The sequence below is a fragment of the Paramormyrops kingsleyae genome, chromosome 1 (assembly GCF_048594095.1).
Source record: "Paramormyrops kingsleyae isolate MSU_618 chromosome 1, PKINGS_0.4, whole genome shotgun sequence".
Taxonomy (NCBI): domain Eukaryota; kingdom Metazoa; phylum Chordata; class Actinopteri; order Osteoglossiformes; family Mormyridae; genus Paramormyrops; species Paramormyrops kingsleyae.
In genome coordinates, this window is record NC_132797.1 from 31,747,360 (window position 1) to 31,768,093 (window position 20,734).

The following is a 20,734-nucleotide window of genomic DNA, read 5'->3' on the forward strand; positions in this document are numbered from 1 at the left end:
GCATGTTTACTTATACCACAGTAGTGTACATGGGCACACGTACTTAAGCAAGGTGTGCTTACTTATACAACAGTTGTGTGTATGGACACATGTATCTAAGCGGGTGTGTGTTTATACCATAGTAGTGTGTACAGACACGTGTATCTAAGCGGGGCATGTTTACTTATACCACAGTAGTGTACATGGGCACACGTACTTAAGCAAGGTGTGCTTACTTATACAACAGTTGTGTGTATGGACACATGTATCTAAGCGGGTGTGTGTTTATACCATAGTAGTGTGTACAGACACGTGTATCTAAGCGGGGCATGTTTACTTATACCACAGTAGTGTATACGGGCACCCATACCTAAGAGGGGCATGTTTACTTATACCACAGTAGTGTATACGGACATAATTCTAAGCGGGGCATGTTTACTTATACCACAGGAGTGTATACGGACATAATTCTAAGCGGGGCATGTTTACTTATACCACAGTAGTGTATACGGACATAATTCTAAGCGGGGCATGTTTACTTATACCACAGGAGTGTATACGGACATAATTCTAAGCGGGGCATGTTTACTTATACCACAGGAGTGTATACGGACATAATTCTAAGCGGGGCATGTTTACTTATACCACAGTAGTGTATACGGACATAATTCTAAGCGGGGCATGTTTACTTATACCACAGTAGTGTATACGGACATAATTCTAAGCGGGGCATGTTTACTTATACCACAGTAGTGTATACGGACATAATTCTAAGCGGGGCATGTTTACTTATACCACAGGAGTGTATACGGACATAATTCTAAGCGGGGCATGTTTACTTATACCACAGTAGTGTATGCGGACATAATTCTAAGCGGGGCATGTTTACTTATACCACAGTAGTGTATACGGACATAATTCTAAGCGGGGCATGTTTACTTATACCACAGTAGTGTATACGGACATAATTCTAAGCGGGGCATGTTTACTTATACCACAGTAGTGTATACGGACATAATTCTAAGCGGGGCATGTTTACTTATACCACAGTAGTGTATACGGACATAATTCTAAGCGGGGCATGTTTACTTATACCACAGTAGTGTATACGGACATAATTCTAAGCGGGGCATGTTTACTTATACCACAGTAGTGTATACGGACATAATTCTAAGCGGGGCATGTTTACTTATACCACAGTAGTGTATACGGACATAATTCTAAGCGGGGCATGTTTACTTATACAACAGTTGTGTGTACGGACACATGTATCTAAGCGGGTGCGTGTTTATATCATAGTAGTGTGTACAGACACGTGTATCTAAGCGGGGCATGTTTACTTATACCACAGTAGTGTATATGGGCACACATACCTAAGCAGGGCATGTTTACTTATACCACAGTAGTGTGTATGGACACGTGTATCTAAGCCGGGCATGTTTATTTATACCACAGTAGTGTGTATGGACACATGTATCTAAGCGGGGCATGTTTACTTATGTCAGAGTAGTGTATATGGGCACACATACCTAAGCAGGACGTGTTTACTTATACCACAGTAGTGTATCCAGGCACATGCACTTAGCAGGGTGTGTTTACTTACACCACAGTAGTGTATCCGGGCAAACGTACCTAAGTGGGCCATGTTTACTTATACCACAGTAGTGTGTACGGGCACATGATTCTAAGTGTGAGATGTTTACTTATACCACAGCTGTATGTACGGACACATGATTCTAAGCGGGGCATGTTTACTTATATCACAGTTGTGTATATAGGCACGTGTATCTAAGCAGGGTGGGTTTACTTATACCACAGTAGTGTATACGTAGAGCAGAGTTTGCTGTTACCTATTTATGATTATATGTATAATTACAGTTATGTGGAGATACTGTCTGACCTTTTAATGTGGACATGCATAGTTATAGGTAGTTTGGCTACTGTAGTAGTCAAGTTATTCATTATATGAACATATCAGAATCTTCATTGCCACATGACCAAGGCCAGCTTGCCACTGTTAAAGACATAACAATAATGGAGAATAAATACAAGACACATGCGAGGGGAAAACACAAGGTGTGATAACTATGGCTGGTTGTGCACATTTAAGCCAACATACATACATGTAGTGCACAGCCTATATCGCATGAAATGTGCAATCATAATGTGTGAGCTGATTGTCAGGGTTCTGTGCTGATACAAATGGAAACATTTAAGATGCCCTGTTACAAAGTCTCTCATACCACTGACATCTTTCTCTGTTTACAGTGTAGCCCTAGCAATTTATTACCATATCAAAAACAGGTAAGGTCAGTTTCTGCTCCCGGCTTCTTGTTCATGCAGGTGTGAGGGTGGTTAGCACAGTACCATGTATGTGTGTGGGGGCCGTAGATGCCGACTGCTGTTACATGTGTGCCCCATTAACTTTGAAGTTGGAAGCGACTGTGGCGTTCTGGGGCTAAGGTCATACTAAAGGTGACGTGTAGCCTGGGTGCTAAATGTCATGCTCCTTTGAACTGGACCCCAAAGTGGACACTAGACTTTTAATAATTGATATAATCTGCCTTTAAACGCTGCCCAGAGAACTGGTGGGCTCCAGCGTCCCTTCAACATCGGCCTGCTTTAATAAGAAAGAATTTTTAAAGCAGGCCATAATCACCAACAGGAAGTGATGTCACTGGACATTACAGTATTGTAATTCTGCTGTGAAAGTGGACCATAACCTACAACAGGATGTGATGTAATTTTCACCGTCACTGGTGTTTTACTTGGTGTTTTCGTACTTCCAGTCTGCTTGTTTCCCTTTCCGGGGTCTGCCCCATGTTCGCTTCTTCGATAAGGCATTGCTAGATTCACAGGCAGTATTTCGGCCTCTGCATAGTTTCCCTACTTAATGTTTCTGCTCTTCCTTTCAGAGACACGGATGGACGAATGTTGCTGGACATTTTTGACGAAAAGCTGCATCCTCTATCGGTACAGCCTGCCGTTTGTCTGTTACCATGATGACATCTGCATTTTCCTGGCATGTCTCATCTCATGTGGACATGCTAGGAAATGATGTATTAGAAACAGTTGGGGGATTGGGGCCTTGCGGAAATAAGGATTTACCCTTTTGGCTTTCACACCCGCCTCCCCAGAAATCTGAAGTACCACTCGACTACGACAAACGCGACCCCGAACAGAAGCAGATCTACCGCTTTGTCCGGACCCTGTTCAGTGCTGCTCAGCTAACAGCAGAATGTGCCATCGTCACGCTGGTGAGGCATGTTCATATGCTAATAGACTTTCTCCTGACCTTAGCACCCCCCCCCCCCCAACATTGATTGAGATTCCCCTTCAGCCTTCAGTAAAGGCGGGTAGTCCTACATGGCCCCCAGCAGCAGGAGGCTGCAGGCTCCTCTCCTCCTCCCTCTTCAACTCTCTGCTCAGGCAACGTCATGCGCAGTGCATTCTGTAATTAATGAGCCCCCCCCCCTCCATGACCCACAGAAAGGACCAACCCATTTGATCCCTGCTACAAGGCACAGCACAGGCTACCGGGGGGGGGGGGCTCATTTCAGTGCTTTTAGAACAGTGTCTCTGTATGATGGTGGGGGGGGGGGTCCTCGCTTTGACCCAGGAGAACCGCAGTATAAGTCTTTTCAAATGGCTTCAAACCGTCATGAAGGACCGAATTAGCCTTTGTAGTCTGATTCCTTGTATACAGCCCTAACTGCGCCAGTAGGGTTCACATGGCTGCCCCCTCCTCCGCTGAGTCCCTGTGCCCCACTGAACGCGTTTTCCTGGGGTAATCTAGGCAGGCGCCTCCATGGCGATTAGGGAGTGGGAATGAGGCTGGGAATAGAGGCGGCCTCTTTCGGCTGCCGTGGTCCCCCCCTCCGGTCAGTGTTCCATCGAACCCGCATCCTCCCGGCTCTCTGAGAATGCAGACACCAGCTGGTGGTGAGATGCTCTGTGGTCAGTGTTCCATCGAACCCGCATCCTCCCGGCTCTCTGGGAATGCAGACACCAGCTGGTGGTGAGATGCTCTGTGAAAACCGGATCCCGGACTTTGACACATGCTGCATGTTGTTTGAATCACATGTGCAAAAATATCCGGATTACTGCGCGGGGTGGGGGGATGTGTCCCAGTGGCATGTGGCAAGCTTACTGGCACCCCTGGGGTTTCGGTTATTTATTTAGTCGGTTGGTGGAGGCGACATACAGGCGAGGAAATGACGGGGTGAGAGGGCAGGGTCAACCAGCTCCCCTGGTGTCTTTGGTATTAAGGGCTTAGTGATGATACAAATACGCTGCCAGCCACAGGATCTGAACCCACAACCTTCTGGAAGCATACACAGATCCCAAACCCACTGAGATACACCCCACTCTGTTTACATGAATGGGCAGGTTTGAAGTGTACCTCAGCAGGTCTGTGCCTGTGATCGGAAATTTGCTGGTTCAAACCCCATCCTCAGCGGAATCTCCATCGGCCCCTTGGGCAAGGGCCTTAACCCCCCGAAAAAAAGGCACCAGATAAATGGCTGACCCTGAGCTCGGACCCCAAGCTTCTCTTTCACCTCTGCATGCGTGTGTCTCAAAGCAGAGCATGATGGGAAATGCGAAAATGTAACTGTTCTAATGTAAAGGGTAAATGAAGCATCATTTCATTTCAGAAGTAGCAGAAGGACTGTTATTTGAACTTGTACACAATGTTCTGTCCTTTATTTTTTAATAACGAACTGAGCGGGGGGGCTCATCGGGGAGACCGACCACGTCACTCTGTCAGGGTCACGGGAGCCCTGCCTCCTCATGCCACGTCATCGCCACATGGGGACATTCCTTCTCCCACACACTATAAATAAAGGTCCCCCTAGATTAAGCCATGCGCTGAACATCAACATGTGATTAATAGACAGAGCGTGTCTCTGATACAGGAGTTAATTAGGTGTGAAGTGTAAAAGTACAGCAGAAAGTGCCGGAATGCTCATGTCCGGGACAGAGCGTGTGGTAGATCCGCTGCCGCTGTCCCAGGTTTTATATTTGGTCCTTTCACAATGATGGATCGCATGGTGTGCGCATGCTTTCACCTAAGTGCGGACCTCACACTGTTTCTGGAACATTCCAGTCGTTTGTGGAGGCCTCCCACCCCCTGGTGAACAGCTGTGTGGGACCCCAGAGTCACTTTCATGTTGGTTTAATGGTCCTCATAGTGCCAGCGAAATGCCTGTTTATTACACATTGAATGCAGCAGGTTTTCTCACTATCGAACAAAACTCTGCTGCATAAACTCGGAACAGTCAGTACTGTCCCAGCCATGTCCCAGGGATGGGGGGATAGGGTGTTGGGGGGAGCGGGTCGTTGGGGGCATTGTGAGTGTTTTTTTTTCTCCCGATCGCTTCAGATGAACGGCCTCAGCACAGCCATGACCTGCTGGGGGGGGGGGGGGGGGGGGGTTATAATTGTTTGACACATTTGACCGTCCCTATACAACCAGACCCGCCATTCAGCAGTTTTTCCAAAAGCACAAGGGAAAAAAATCACGGGAAAATGACTCGTGATTTGGGCTTTGGGCTTTGATGGGTTGCAGGTTCAGGATGTGCCTTTTGGGGCCCAGGTGAAATCAGAGCTCAGTCTTGTGTGAGAAAAAGGCATCTTCACCTGATTCACATCCACCCACCGCCCCCAACGCCCCCCGCAGGTGTACCTGGAGAGGCTGCTCACATATGCCGAGATCGACATCTGCCCCGCCAACTGGAAGCGCATCGTGCTGGGGGCCATCCTGCTGGCCTCCAAGGTGTGGGACGACCAGGCCGTGTGGAACGTGGATTACTGCCAGATCCTGAAGGACATCGCCGTGGAGGACATGTGAGTGCGATGCGGCAGCCCAGTCCCCGCGCAGATTCAGACCTACACGTACAGCGGCCCAGCGTCCCCATGGGGCGTCTAGGGTGTGGCAGAGGACAGTGACCTTGTGCAGAGAGCTGAGGGACCGCCGCGTCCTGTTTGCTTAGGCTCCGCCCCTTTGACCCATGTGTTCAAAGTGCAGACATGCCACCCCCCCTCAGAAAGGCCTCTTCCTCTTCGTGACTCCTGTCCCTGCTAAATTTAGCCGTTTGTTGCTGCACAAATCTGAGCGTCTGGGTAGAAATGGGTCCAAATAAGAAAGACACTGCTTTTATTTCTGATATGTGCTTATTTCTTAACATTAGTGAAATTAAAGACAAATATCACACCTATTGAGAGCAGGTCTTTCACTGATTAAAGTAATCATGTCTACAGAAGAACTCTTCATCATGATTGTCAGTAATTGTCTTTTTAGTGCAGTTTAAAGCAGTCCTGTGGTTATTCTGTAGCTCAGTTAATGTTCAGTTAGCTGGGGAGTGGGGGCGTTTAAACTGGGGGCCTTGTTAGCCGCAAACAGTCGCTACACTGGGGGAAGTAGGGGGTCCCCGAGGTGACATTTTGAGTGGGACCCCAGAAACGACGACAAGCTCGCCCCGTAAGCAGAAGCATTTGAGCGTCAGGAACATTAAGAGCAGCAGGTGACGCCACAGCGCTGCGCCTTTCACAGGAACGAACTGGAACGGCAGTTCCTGGAGCTGCTCCAGTTCAACATCAACGTGCCGTCCAGCGTCTACGCCAAGTACTACTTTGACCTGCGCTCGCTGTCCGAGGCCAACAGCCTGAGCTTGCCCCTGGAGCCGCTGAGCCGGGACAAAGCACAGAAGCTGGAGGTGAGGCACAGCTCCGTCGCTCCACTAGATGGCGCTGCTGCGGCCTGTTGATCAATCCACCTGCTTTGTGGAAATAATGACTCTTTGCTGGTATTTTTCATTTAATTCTTCACATATGAGTGAGAAATTACAACTGAACAACATTGTGACCCGAGTGTACATGCCTCACATGTGACGGTTACTCTGTCCCCCCCCAGCGGCCTCCTGCTAACATTTGTCTCCCCCTGCCAGGCTATCTCTGGGCTCTGCGATGACAAGTACAAGGACCTGCGAAAAGCCAACAAGAAGAGGTCTGTGAGCACAGACAATGTGAACACGGCACGCTGGGCCCCCGCCATAGTCTCCTAATGGGGCATGGCCACGTCAGACTGCCACCCCCCCATCTGGACTGCTTAGCCCAGCTTGCTGGCTCCACAGTGCCTCCCTTCACTGTGGCATAGAGGACGCCCAATTTATTTTTTTTATTACTGTTGTCATGGGTTATTTTTATTGTTTATGTTGGAGAGAGCTCCAGCCTGTAGGGGGCAGTGTCACTATAGTGCTGATGTTTTTGAGTTGCCAGAATGTCAGCCATGCAGCTGTGAGGACAGAGTTTCCCAGCAAGAGGAAATTAAATCAAATTAGCAAACGGCCCATGACTGAGGAAGAAGATCAGCAGAAAAACTCCCAGTTGATCATCAGACTGTAATGAACTGTTTAAATGAAACATTTGGCAGCATTGGCCAGTTCCTTTCGGTTTTGTATGGATTTAATACTTAATACGCAGAAAATTCCAAAACCAAGCACAAGGACGGTTGTCCCAGGATTATTTTCATCCTATACTTAAATTTCACTTTTGGTGACTTACACTTTCTCCACTCCAAGCAGGAAAGAAAACATGGTTCCTCCAGCTGCTGGTTAGTACTCCACCCAGAAAGCCAATTTTCTACTCGACAGTCCATTCCGATTTTCGAGCATCACCGTTTCTGCTGCTGATTTAAAGAAGCAGACGTCTCCCGCCCCTTAGGTGATGGACGCTATCCTGAAGATCAAGGGCCTCAGTAGCAGGACAAGCTTTTAAAAAAAGAAAAACTTTTCTGTAAATTCTGTCAGTATTTATCATTTTGCCTATTCTTGGTGGAACGGGACAGAGCACCTGCGTGATTTCCTGTCTATCGTGCCGCCTGCATCGTTTACAAATGCCTGTTTCAGGAGACGAGCGCCTTATTAAATCATTGTGTGAAGGAGACAGAACAAGAGAGCCCCCTGAGCTCCTGGGTCCTTCGCTGTGGCATCCGATTGGCCGATTGGTGATACTGGTCAGGTTGCCTCCCACAGGGGATGAGATGCCAGCCGAGGTTTCTGTTATACAGCCGGGTGGCACAGAAGGGGTGGGGGAGAGGTTGGGTGCATGAGTGAGTATGGTACTAAGTGGGATGATGAACAGAGCGATGAAAGACCAGGGAGGATAACGTGGGTCTGCAAGAGCAACCGAAGGTCTCTAACTTGACAAACAAACGATAAACATTCCCCTGAAAACACTAAAGCGTTTTGAGTTGGGGATGTGTACACTGTAGAACGTTCTGGGTTCAGAATTTTTCATCCCTCACGGGATGGTTCTCAGGTTTTAGTAAAGCGACCTGACCGTAGCCGGGCAGGAATGGGGGCGACAAAGATCGCCATGGTTACGTGAGAGCAGGGAATTCGGAGCGCGAGAGTGCTCCGGTCGCCTAGACGCCTCCTGTGATTCTGGGAGCGTGTTCAGTCGTAGCGTGTGCAGTGTTTACCGACGTGTGCTTAAGTCTCACAAGGACACGTCAAGCAGAACACGGAAGATGCCGTGTGCAGCAGGCTTGGCCTTGCACCCTCTGGTGCCTGTATTTTTTTTATTTCTTTTTTTTTTTCCTTTTTCAGAAGTAAGGTTTTAGTTTCTGTTGCCTGAAGTTGAGCTTACGCTCACTTCAAAGGAACCTGAAATTCCACACTACACAAGTTGCTGTTAAACCCAGTGTGGATCCCCGCTTGAATGACATGGGAAGCCAGATGCATGTGTGTGCGTGCATGTGTGTGTGTGCATGTGTGTGCGTGCATGTGTGTGCGTGCATGTGTGTGCGTGTAGTCTAACAACTTAGTAACATATGGGTGATATGGCATCTCCTCTCAAAATTAAAAATCTGGAAATATTTTGCAAATGCAAATTTGTACAGTGTGAATATTGTGCTGAAATATTTAACTGTAGGTTTTCATATGGTATAAAATTATGGCGGAATAAATACTCCTAATAATAAAAAATAAATAATAATTATGGATAAATTATAAATAATTTGATTGGAAATGAGAAACGATCATCCCTTTTACTAGTAATTAGTTTGAAATTTGGGATGTTCTGTTGTAATAGTTCAAATATTACAAGACTTTTTTTTTTTTAATACCCGAACAAGTTTTATCTCTGAAAGCGATTTTAATGTAATGTGAGTGATATTTAACTGAGATCCTAAAGTCTATTTTGTATGTTTTCCATATTTTCCATATGTTTTCCATATTTTGTCATTTAATATTCCCTAAGCTCTTGTAATGGCAATATTTTCAAATCACCGTGACCAAACTTTCATAGACTGATTTTTTTTAAAATTTCTGAAGCAGTAAAAGAAAAAGCATGATTTGTTATGATTTTGAAATTTTGAGTTTATAGCCCTTTAATACATTCCATATTTATGTTTGCCTAATTATATATTCAAGAATTACAAATAATGAAATTTTTCCACAGTTGACCAAAGAAATGTATATAACGTTAATTAAAATGTTAGAATTGAGAGTGCGTCGTACGCTCTACACAACGCGCCATGAAGCGTGTCGTATCTTACAGCGAATGCAGGCCAGTGTGTGACTAAGAGCTCTTTTTGTGCTGTTGTTACTGGTGGTTGGAATTGTGGTTATGTTCTCAGGAAGCCCCCTAGTGGTCACTAAATCTGCAGCGCAACACAAGCAGGCCTGAATGCCTTGGGGGTCAGGGGGGGTGTCACCATTATGGGTCAGTCACAGGCACAGACCTGAGGAAATGTCACAGTGATAGTATTTGGTAAACGTGCTGATTTGGCCTCTATTACTGTAATTAATGCATTAGAAACCAAAATGTAATAAACAGTGACAATGTGTTCATCTGACAACCCAGAAACAAAAATATAGGGAAAATTTACTTGTATAAAATATAAAATTATATTTAAATGTCGTGGTTGAATTTGCGATTTTTCATTTGGACACACACCCCTAGACTGCCAGATATCTAAGAGATTTGACCTGTATATTTCGCCATTTCCTTTGGTTTTCATTCCTGAACAGTGTGACCTAGACCCGTCTGAGCAGCGGTTGGTCGTTTGTGTGTGAAAGAGAGACCGAGATGCACCGAAGTGTCAGTCAGTGAAGGAACCGCTTACTGGGAAATGAGAGTCTGGCGCCCCTGCTGGACACTGTTGGAGTACCAGAAACCCTGAAACGATCGCATGGCACCAAAAGAGACTTTGTTAGCGTGGATGCCAGTGAACCTCTAATGTCAATCCTATTTATTTCGTGTGTACATACTGCCTGATCCTAATCACAGTACTGAAGTCCAGTTCGTGCACTGGGCTTCGTTAGCGGCCGGTGATTTGGCTTCCGCACTGAACTCTACCTCTGCACAGAGTTTTTGAATTTTTTAGGATTTATAAATTAAACATTTTAATGTCTTCTTAAAATGGTGGTTTCCTGTGCTAACACGAAAACAACTGCTGTAAACATGGACCTCGTTTTACGTTCAGCCATCGTATAGTTAGTCTGATGTCGTTTGTGTACTCTGATCGTTGTTTTAACTTTCTCTACTAATAAGTTATTTTTCATTTTAGCTTTTGTAAAGACACGTTTTCTTGGTTTGCCAAACACAAAGCATTATGTCATATTATCGGAACTGAATTTTGTTTCTTTTTTAAAGTGGTGGTGTTTTTTTCCTGTATAATGGTCCTGGTCCCGTGACTCTTGGGGATTAATTAACAGCTGGCTTCATGCCTTCTGTGGCTCGGAAATATATTTTTACTGACAGTCCCATTTCATAAACAATATTTAGAAATGACCAGAATAAAACATTAAAACATGCACTCAAGTATTTCTCTCTGTTTTGTTCATTTCCTGATAATATCCCCCTGCAATTCACAATAAATTTAATCATAATTACAATTAATGGTCTTGTACATTCGTTGGCATAACTCAACCCCCAGAAACTGCGAAAGAACCATCAGAAAGTATCCAGTTCGTTCATCTTCACTGACTGACTGAAGATAAATATCATCTAAACATGGCAAACCTGGTTTGAGGGTCTTGTGTTCACACTCAGAACTTGCAGTCATTGTCTGGTAGCGTTTATTAAGAATTTAATTCAAATGACAGTCCATCCATCCATCCATCTTATCCTGGGGTGAGCTCTGAAGTGGTATATAATATTTTATTTCATTTTAATATTTAAGTACTGCACTTGGATATAAATGCAGGAAGGCAGCTCTTTAACCCATAGTCTTGTGGAGGTGAGTATTTTAAAATGCATTACACTGTGCACCAAAACTCCATAGCGTGACATAAAGAGTTATTCTCTTGTATGGACAACCAGCTCCAAACTATCCTAGTTATGCCAGGAAGGCCGCATGCCTTTGGTCAGTAAGAATAGCTACAATGGGACTCATATCTTGTCCTTCATGGGACCAGTTGCCACTGGACACTGGGAAAGGGATGAGGCTGGTCAGGCACCTGGGCTTCACTTCACTGGACGGTGCCTGATAAACATTCTGGAATCAGCAGTGCTCTTCCGCTTGAGGTGGTCATTGATGGTGGACCTGAGGGCGACCCCCATGGACTCTAGGGAGCACCTCTCTCATCCTCGGAGTTCAGCCTAATCGCAGTCCGCCTCTTTTGGATGGGATGGTTCATCTCAGTGAGGGGTTTCAACGAAATGGAAAAGCCGAACGTCATCGAGCTGGTCTTGGTCACCGTAATCCGCAGCGTAACCGTCGCAGGTGAGATGTGAGCTTCAGTGAACACGCCAGGAGGACACACCTATGGTGTACGTGAGAGTGCCGTTATGAGGGGACGAGTGCAGACATGACTTATGAAGACGGGGAGTTCAGGCATGTGTGTAATGTCCTTCAGATAACTAGGGCAAAGAACAACGAAAGCTCACTGACTATTTATAGTTTGTTTTCACACTTTTTGTTGTTGACGCTCATAAATTCAGATGTTTGAAAGGTTGCTAGTGTCACATGATCACCGGGCCTGAGTGCGTCACCCTGACATCTTCATGCTGGGTTGCAGGAAAGCTGTGGCTGGTGTTGATGGTCCTGCTCAGGGTTCTGGTCCTCCTCTTTGCTGGGTATCCTCTCTACATAGACGAGCCGCACCAGTTTTCCTGCAACACCATCCAGCCGGGCTGCGCTGGTGTCTGTTACGACACCTTCTGCCCCCTCTCCGTCCTCCACTTCTGGGTGGTTCAGCTGACGGCACTGTGTCTCCCTGGTGCCGTCTTTGTCGTTTACGTCGTCCACGTGGTGGTGTGGGAGCGCGGTGCCCGAGCCTCGTCCGCTTCCCCTGCCGATGCTGTGAGGGTCCGCAGTTTCACAGCAGCGTACTTGTTCCACCTGTTGATGAGCGCCCTGCTGGAAGCGGGCTTCGGAGTGGCCCAGGGCTTCCTGTTCGGCTTCCATGTTCCCCGCAGGGTCCTCTGCTACGAGCTGCCTTGCACCGCGACCGTAGACTGCTATGTCTCCCGCGCCACTGAGAAGACGATCCTGCTGCGCTTCATGCAGGCGGTTGGTGCCGTTTCCTTCCTGCTGAATGTTGCCGACCTGGTCTGCACCACCAAGCTCTTGGCGACCCAGAAGATGAAGAGGAAGGGGGTAGCGTTGATGAGGCTTTACAAGGAAGAGCAGAGCTACGTCTCAGCAGGTGGTGAGGAACTAGATCTCCACCTCCCGTTGACCTTGGACCTGGAAGGATCCCCTACTTTCAGCCGGGCCAAGGCCAATGAATCTGGTCTGGCTGAAGGCCCCAACATGCAGCCAGAGGGGAGGGACCCATCGCCCATACCCGGAAATCAACAGTGTGGCACTGCTCAGCCACGGGTCCGAGAGGATGAGGTGGAACAGACAGGCAGTGAGGCGTGTCTGTGCCCTGCCGCTCCCATTGGCACACGGCGCCCCCTCAGGGTGTCCAAACGCAGTCGCTTTAGGCCCCCACCCCCTCCGCGCCGGGACTCGTTAGCCAGGGCTTTCGGTCCTAAGGGGGTGGGACACCACACGCTGGTGGAGGTGGCCCCCGACCTCCAGACCAGCGGCCCCGAGATGTTGGAGAAGAAGTCTGCATGGGTGTAGACGGCTCCATTGGGTCAGGACTCGTCTGCAATTTAGGCTGAGTGCTGTCCTTGTTTGGTCCAGATGATATGTGGTAAATATTTAGCGTAAAGTAGTGATTGGTTTGGCTAATGTGGCTAATCCCTAGGTATGTTATTACAGAGGATAATCATGTAGATGTGTATCATTTCGCAGATGAATATCGCCCATCGACATACTTTGAAGTCTGTGCTGATGAATCTCAGAGGAGCACTGGCTTCTCCAGAATGTTCCCTCGCAGGCCCAGCTGTTGTGCAGTGAATGACAGACACCCTTGACTCAGTGGCTGTTTATCACACAGCTTGCAGCACGGCATCTATTGCCACTGCTCTTGCCTCATCATCGGCAGACGCCAGAACCCCAGGCACCTAAACCGTTCTACAGTGTGCCTTTAATACTTCTCACCGTTTGGTTTGTGTAAATGGGGAAAAAATGTTGCTCGTGATGCTTTTCTCCCGTCGATTTGAGAATTGTGAAGATTGTATGAATGCATACTGCCCCCCAGTGGTGAAGATGAAAAAAACACTCTGGGTGAAATATTTGTTAGATACCGTAGACACACACTCCGCAAATAAATTAGTTACCTAAGCAAGTAGTATAGTTATTGTATCTGTTTAGACAAAAAACAAAGTAATAAGGTCAATCAAGAAATATTTTATCACAATATTCACTGTTAAATTGTACTGAGATGCTTGAGTTCCTGATGAAATGAGACTCCAGGACCCCGTCCAAATAATTTTTTAGATCATCTTATAGTCTGTGATGTTTTCAGAGATACAAAAATAAACTGCAGTGTCTGGATGGCTTCCTAATTGTGCTACAGTCCTTTTTTACACAGCAGAAATGCAGCAGAAAGCCCAGAGATCCAGCTCTGAATCTCCACTTCCTTTGGCGGTCCATAAAGATGTCTCTCCGATGAATGACAGTCATGTCTGTGCCCACATGTACTCGTTACTGTCTGCCTGACGAGCTCCTGCAGATTAATTCACTGCCTCGGGGTCTTTGAAAGGTGTGAAAGTCGTGGAGGTCGGTCACTGAACGTGGCACATGTGAACAGCAGGCACCGCTGCTGAGTTATTATTAATTACTCTTTCCTCTCTGGGAAGCCCCCCCCCCCATCCCCCCCGCTCGAGGAGCAGCAATCTCAGTATGCGAGTGAATGTGCCTGGAAGGATGATCCTTTATACCGCACCGGGCCTGTCAATCAACCACTCACAGGCTGTTCCCAGTGTTTTATTAGCACAGGGGGGTGGGGGAGGGCGTGGGCAGGGGTCTGGGTGGGGGGGGGGGGGGGTATTGATTGCATGGGAATCTTGGGAAAAAAGGCAGCCCTATTCAAAGCTCATCTATAGTGGCTCCATTGTTGCGAAACAGCTGGAAGTCTGTCGTTTGTATTGATGTCCCTCCCTGCTCCGCACAATGGGAATTCTGTCGGCCTTGTTAGCCCGGGGGCGGGGGGGGGGAACCGCCACTACTGCCGCCGTGCTCCCCGGCCCATTTGCTTGACAAAGTCGCTGACAGGGGATCACAATTAGTTTTGATTTTGGAGTACGGTAACCTCTAACCATGCCGGGGAGCCGCAGCCACTGCCATGGGGGGCCCTGTGAGCGGGTGCGAGGACTGGTGCACCGTGGGAGCCGTCAGCGGGCTGCCAAGCTGCCTCCCGTCCTGTCAGGGAAAATGTGACGATGTATCTGCAGTGACTCACACATATTAGTAATTATATACTCCGTCCATTTAAAGAGCTGCTTAAGCACTGAGGTAATCTGGTATCTAAGAAGGTTTCCCATGGTTACAGCTCAGTTTGTATTAAGATATATCTTAAATTCAGTATTATCCCATACAGATATCCAGACGTCCTTAATTTTTTGCATTGGAGGAGGGATTTATCAAAAGTAGGTAAAAAGGCCTGACTGTTCAGTGGTCCATTGGTTGCGTCTCTTACATCTCTGCATGGATGATCAAGTGCTGTGTCAAGCGTTCTTATTGGTTCATACACCTTCATTTGCATATGGATGTATATACATTTCCTCTGACCTACAGGAGCCTGTCTGCATATCTCTCTTTCTGGAACCTTCTGAAACCACCCCAGTCTCCTTTCCTTGTTACTTTCCAGACTGACAAAGACATTTCACAAATCTGCTGTAACAGAAGCGTATAGATTTCATGACCTAATTTCCCCATCATTCTAATAGCGACCTGCCATTATAATGTATAATTATGAGCAACCAGTGCTGTTTAAGCCACAGAATCAGGACTGTGAAACCTTCATAATGGTGTGTGTACATGCATAGGATGGGCGGGGGGGGGCGGTAGGCGTGTGACTTTGCTGGGATTTGTACTGACGCATCTGAACTTGAACCTGTTTTGATAGCTGGTGTGTGAGTGTGAGTGTGTGTGGGGGGGGGGAGTGACACTCTCCACTGTGCAGTGGGATAATTATATGGTTTGCTCACATTCCCCTCCTTTTCTCGGATGCGTTTCCCAAAGTTCCATAGATCACCACCGTGCTGGAATAGGACGAGATACCAGAGACGCACTGGTGAGGTTCAGGTAAGTCCAGGCCCTGGGAAACTGGGAACTCGCATAGGGGCTCTTTCTACATAATACCCCCCCCCCCCCCAAGCACCGGGGCCCTTTCTGCATCTTGGTGGCCTCCAGCCGCCATCCACGTGAGCTTATTGCCCCCACCAGAACACCCACATGTACATCAGAAACACAGTAATTACTGATAATTAGCAGCAAACACTCCAGACACGGCCACTTGCCTGTGGGGATGGACTCCAAGTGAAACACTGATATAATATATTACTGCACGGATCATTTTCACAATTTCAACAGAAGTGCAAAATTTCGCAGAGTGACAACAGATTTAAATACATTATATATTTACCCATTCTTTGACGTTTAATTATTTGTCTTCCTGATCCTGGATGACTACAAGAAACCCCCTATTCCTTTGCTGAATAAAACCTTGTGTAGAGGTTCAAAAGGGTTAAAAGAAGTGGCATGACCGACGCCGTTTCTTCTAGTGATGAATCAGCAAGACAAATGTGGACTTTAGGCAACAATATATCTCCATGGTTTACGCGTCTGCAATAAATCACTTCAGAACCTGGGATGGGCCTAATTATTAAGCAGACATGAGTATTGAAAATGTTCCCATGAAAAAAACACAGTAAATAAGACATTATATGTACCTTCAAAACTTCTCGGCTACTTCGTTTGTAAACAGGCTATAGTGTCGCATTATAATTATATGACAAACAAATAAGATAACCCAACTGCGGCCACTAGATGGGAGTATGGCCGCGTAGCGTCCCAGCATCAAGCCCGCTTTTCCCATACAAGCCCTTCAGGCTTCCCGATGGCGATCTGCACAGATGTGTTTGCATTTTAACAGAGGGACAATAATGAGTATAACACTAACGCCACATTTTCAACACCCCCACCGCAACCGCGAAAATCCGGAGTATCAGAGCCCAGCGTGTAAAACGATCAATTTACCTTCTGCAGCCATATTACAATATTCATAGAGCCGGCTTTGTCTTTATTGTTCTAGGTACAATATGGTATACAGTGCAGCAGATATACAGATTCAACTTGTCGTTGAAACTGTCGAATAAAATCTATTGATTCAATCTTGAATTTCCACTGGGATTAAAATACAATGTTACTGTTAGTATTTGGATTGCAGATATTGACATGACAAGGATTTCAAAGTATGAACCATTTAGTTTTGCAGTTAAAAATTATCGCGAATGTGTCAAAGTTCAGATTTACATCTGGCCATTTATTTGTTTTAGGACATATGATTTCATCAGGTCTATAGAAACAGGAACTGTAGAAGCACTTTGAACACGTGAAAATAGCTCTTGAAGTATTTCGTTGAATAACCTTTCAACTGATGCAATCTATAGTTCCCATGCAAAGAATAAGATTCTTCAGGCAAATAAGATCATTTAGGCGCAATCCATTAAACAAGAAGGATCAGATGCGATCCGGGATGTGCAGTCGCGGTCTGCTTAACGGCAGTGCTGTTGGACCTTCATGCCGACCGCCTTGTTGTATATACCAGAAAATAATTTGTTTTAATCAATCATCAGATAGCATGGCATTTATTAAGCCGGGGAAGCTTGAACGACATAATTGTGCGATTAAATTCAAACACTACGGGCGATGTTACCAATTGCTTTAATGGACGCAGCTTTGTCCTGCAATTGTCTTGCTAAAAGGCCCGCAGAATGGGGATTATGCGGACAGGCCACCTGTAGGGCTGCCATTGAAGGCACCAAATTGTTCGTGCCCGGTGACAATGGCCAGAAAGCTGCTTAAAAGATTGTCCTCTCTTTCATTCAAGTTCGGCAACAGTTACAAGTCTCTCAGGAAGCCGAGGAGGTCCCCAAGACCTGTAATCACCATCCACATCGAAACACCCTTACAGTAAAAAAGTTATTAAATCAAAATCCTGCAAAGTACACACTTTCTTATATGCTTGTTCATTGTCATCAGAGCTGCACACGCCATCCACGTGGGCCAATGTCCAGCACGTGTGAGCCGCAGACAGCTTATATTTATCAAAATTGTTTTATTGGCAAAATAAAAGTCACTTTGTTGAGAGCAAATGACATCTACATTTTTTTTTACAAATGTACAATATCTTATAGTTCTTCATTTATACATAATTTACAGATCTGTACACAATATATAAATATACTTTCCAATAAAAACCCGTATAATATTTGGGCAATAAGACATTAAGGCTTATCTCATCTTTGATACCGTGATTGCCGTCGTTCTAACCCTTCAGAAGTCCGAGGGGGGAAAACACAAACGACCCCCCCTCCCATTTCCAATCCTACATAAACAAAAGGGGCAGGATTTTAGCAGTGTTAATGGCACATACGTTGTTTTAACCAGTGCCTACACCCTTATCTAATAGAAATAATGGGTTCATTAATATGCTAATTAGGGGAGTGAGACAATTGACACAATTAGCTGTCGACGGGCCGGCTCGTTTCAGACCTGCGACAGCGGCATCTGCTTTGGACAGGACACCGAGCTGGCAGTGCCCGACCTCCACGTTAGTCCCGTACTGACGTCGCTGTACATGGAGCCCCCAGTGCCTTTGCTCCCCCAGCAGCAGCGCGTGCAAAACCCCCGCCACGACTCCAAGGTCTTCCCCGACCAGATCCACACCCCGGACGTAATGCCCACCAAAAGGCACATAAAGTACTTCAGCATGAAGACGGCGTAGTCCGGCTTCTTGAGGTCCTGCTCTAACAAGCAGGAGCAATTGTGGGCGACCTCCCAGCTCTGGCGGTTATGCTGCTCATAAAAGTAACACGCCACGATGATTGTCGCAGGCACGGTGTACAGCACCGTGAAGATCCCGATTCGGATCATTAGCTTCTCCAGCTTATCAGTCTTGGTGCCCCCTTGCTTGATGACACTGCGGATCCTGAACAGGGACACAAACCCCGCTAGGAGGAACATGGTCCCGATAAATAAATAGATGACCAAAGGCGCCAGCACGAAGCCCCTGAGGTTGTCCAGGCTCTGGTTGCCCACGTAGCAGATCCCAGCCACGGGATCCCCGTCCACGGAGCTCAGGGCCAGGACGGCTATGGACTTCATGCTCGGGATCAGCCAGGCGGCCAGGTGGAAATATTGGGAATAACTCGCTATAGCTTCGTTGCCCCACTTCATCCCGGCGGCCAGGAACCACGTCAGGGATAAGATGACCCACCATATGGAGCTGGCCATGCCGAAGAAGTACACCAGCAGAAAGACGACGGTGCAGAGCGCCGGGCCGGTGGTCTCGTAGTGGATGTGCTCCACTTCGTACTCCCGGTTGCAAGCCACCTTCTCATGCCCAGCAATCAGGCGCACGATGTAGCCGACCGAGACGAACATGTAACAGGCGGACAGGAAGATGATCGGCCGCTCGGGGTACTTGAACCTCTCCATGTCGATGAGGAAAGTGGCCACGGTGGCGAAGGTGGACACGAAGCAGAGCACGGACCACAAACCAATCCAGAAGGCTGTGAAGGTCCTCTCGTCCTGTGTGAAGTATGGGTTATGGCACGGCATGGCACAGTTCGGGATCTGGCCTGTCTTGACGCGGTTGAAGAGGGGGTGCCGGTCACCATTCACCTGCACCATGGGCGCACGACACTGACAGCCCGGCTCGCACGGAGACACCGGACCCTTGTGTTTAGCGCCGGGTCTGCCGTGTCCGCTCCTGCCTTTGTGAGGGTTGAGCGGTTTGCTGGGGTAATTCGTCGGTTTCGAGAGGACTGGAGACACCGTGGTGGAGTCGGTCCTGTTGTAGTCCATGCACAGCGTGTCCGGGTTGCCCTGGACAGGCAGCAGGTCGCACCTCATCCTGTCCGGCCAGGGAAAGCCATACTGCCTCATGAGCGGTGCGCAGCCCGCCCGGGCTCGTTCGCAAACGCTCCTGCAAGGGGGCAGGGGCTTCTTGTAGTCCTCCAGGCATATGGGGGTGTACATGCTGCAGAGGAAGAACTTCAGGTCGGGGGAGCACTGGATCTCCACGAGGGGCCAGAACTGGTGCACCTCCAGACCGGCCTCATCTTGCGTGTCGTGGTTGAACTGGTTGGGCATGTATGTGTAGTTGTAGCCGATCCCTTTGCACAGCGGTACGGCGATTTCCTGGCAGGTGATCTCCTTGGCCGCTGTGCAGCTCGATCGCTGCAGAATGGCGAGTGAGAGGAGTATGCAGATCCCCAACAGGTAGCACTCCATCCTGAGTCCAGACCCGCTTCTGTGCTGAACAAAAGGTAATCAGCTTGCGTCTCTCCAGGGAAAAGACCCTGTGCAGTCAAACCAGGAGCAGCGGACCCATCCCGCTTGTGCTCGCCTGGCACTGATACGCGGCCGATTTGCAAACCCTGCAAAGCGGGGCAGGAGCCAGTCCGCTTGCAAGCGTGCAAGTCAAAATGGCTGAGAAATAAAAGCGCAAGCGATTCAGGAGACACCGTGTTTCTCCACGCAGACTGGCATCAGCACAAAAAATCCTCAGAAAGCGTCTCTCCTCCCCCGGTAGGTGTCAAAATATGACGGAAGTTTCACGTTGATAACCCGCTCCGCACACAACATCAACGAAGGTTTCCTAACAAAACGCTCTGCTAGAAAAAAAACACAGCTTGGAGTATTTATAGACAAGGGGACATGTCACGCCCATACGCTCAACAGGCCAATCAACAACCCCCGAGGGCGTGGCATCTCACCGAATAGTCCTGACGCCGTCTCTGATTTACAGGTTAACCCTCTGGCGCCGACGATGCCGAATATCTTTCTCGCGTATTAAAGTTCATAACTCGCTGAAATCTTACTATATAAACATGAAAAAACGATTACTAAATCCGTAATCTGTCTTCTTTTCAAAACGTCCATTGTCGGAAGTATTAAAGTTTTTAAAATTAATTAAATCGGCAAAAAAGTAAACCATGTCACCTTACTTTGTTTTACCTGCATCGGGGGCGTGTAGTGCCGCTGTCACCCGAAGATCGTTATTCGCATTTTAAATAGTCGCATTACCGCGTATTCAAATCGCATTCACATGGTAATTTGATGAACAACGCAACGGTGAAACGCGATCCAGATACATCCCCATCAGCGCCGTAAAAGGGG

General features: G+C 47.4%; 3 protein-coding genes across 10 annotated transcripts in view; 2 read left to right on the forward strand and 1 right to left on the reverse strand.

Annotated features, from left to right (window-relative positions):
• Window positions 1-10,799, forward strand: part of ccny (cyclin Y) — a 46,153-nt gene extending 35,354 nt beyond the window's left edge. For all 8 annotated transcript variants that reach the window (XM_072713813.1, XM_072713810.1, XM_072713815.1 and 5 more), the window contains 6 exons: window positions 2,248-2,283; window positions 2,895-2,952; window positions 3,117-3,236; window positions 5,660-5,826; window positions 6,533-6,695; window positions 6,927-10,799. In XM_072713813.1, coding sequence (XP_072569914.1) covers window positions 2,248-2,283; window positions 2,895-2,952; window positions 3,117-3,236; window positions 5,660-5,826; window positions 6,533-6,695; window positions 6,927-7,043 — 661 coding nt within the window. In that variant the 3' untranslated portion in view covers window positions 7,044-10,799. The remainder of the gene's footprint in view (window positions 1-2,247; window positions 2,284-2,894; window positions 2,953-3,116; window positions 3,237-5,659; window positions 5,827-6,532; window positions 6,696-6,926) is intronic.
• An 847-nt stretch (window positions 10,800-11,646) lies between these two features.
• Window positions 11,647-13,060, forward strand: gjd4 (gap junction protein delta 4). The gene is made up of 2 exons (XM_023806002.2): window positions 11,647-11,710; window positions 12,006-13,060. The coding sequence occupies exons 1-2, from the start codon at window positions 11,647-11,649 to the stop codon at window positions 13,058-13,060; spliced, it is 1,119 nt and encodes a 372-aa protein (XP_023661770.1).
• Window positions 13,061-17,646: 4,586 nt separating this feature from the next.
• Window positions 17,647-20,242, reverse strand: fzd8a (frizzled class receptor 8a). Its single transcript, XM_023805684.2, has one exon. The coding sequence runs from the start codon at window positions 19,844-19,846 to the stop codon at window positions 18,098-18,100; it is 1,749 nt and encodes a 582-aa protein (XP_023661452.1). The 5' UTR covers window positions 19,847-20,242; the 3' UTR covers window positions 17,647-18,097.
• Window positions 20,243-20,734: the final 492 nt, after the last annotated feature.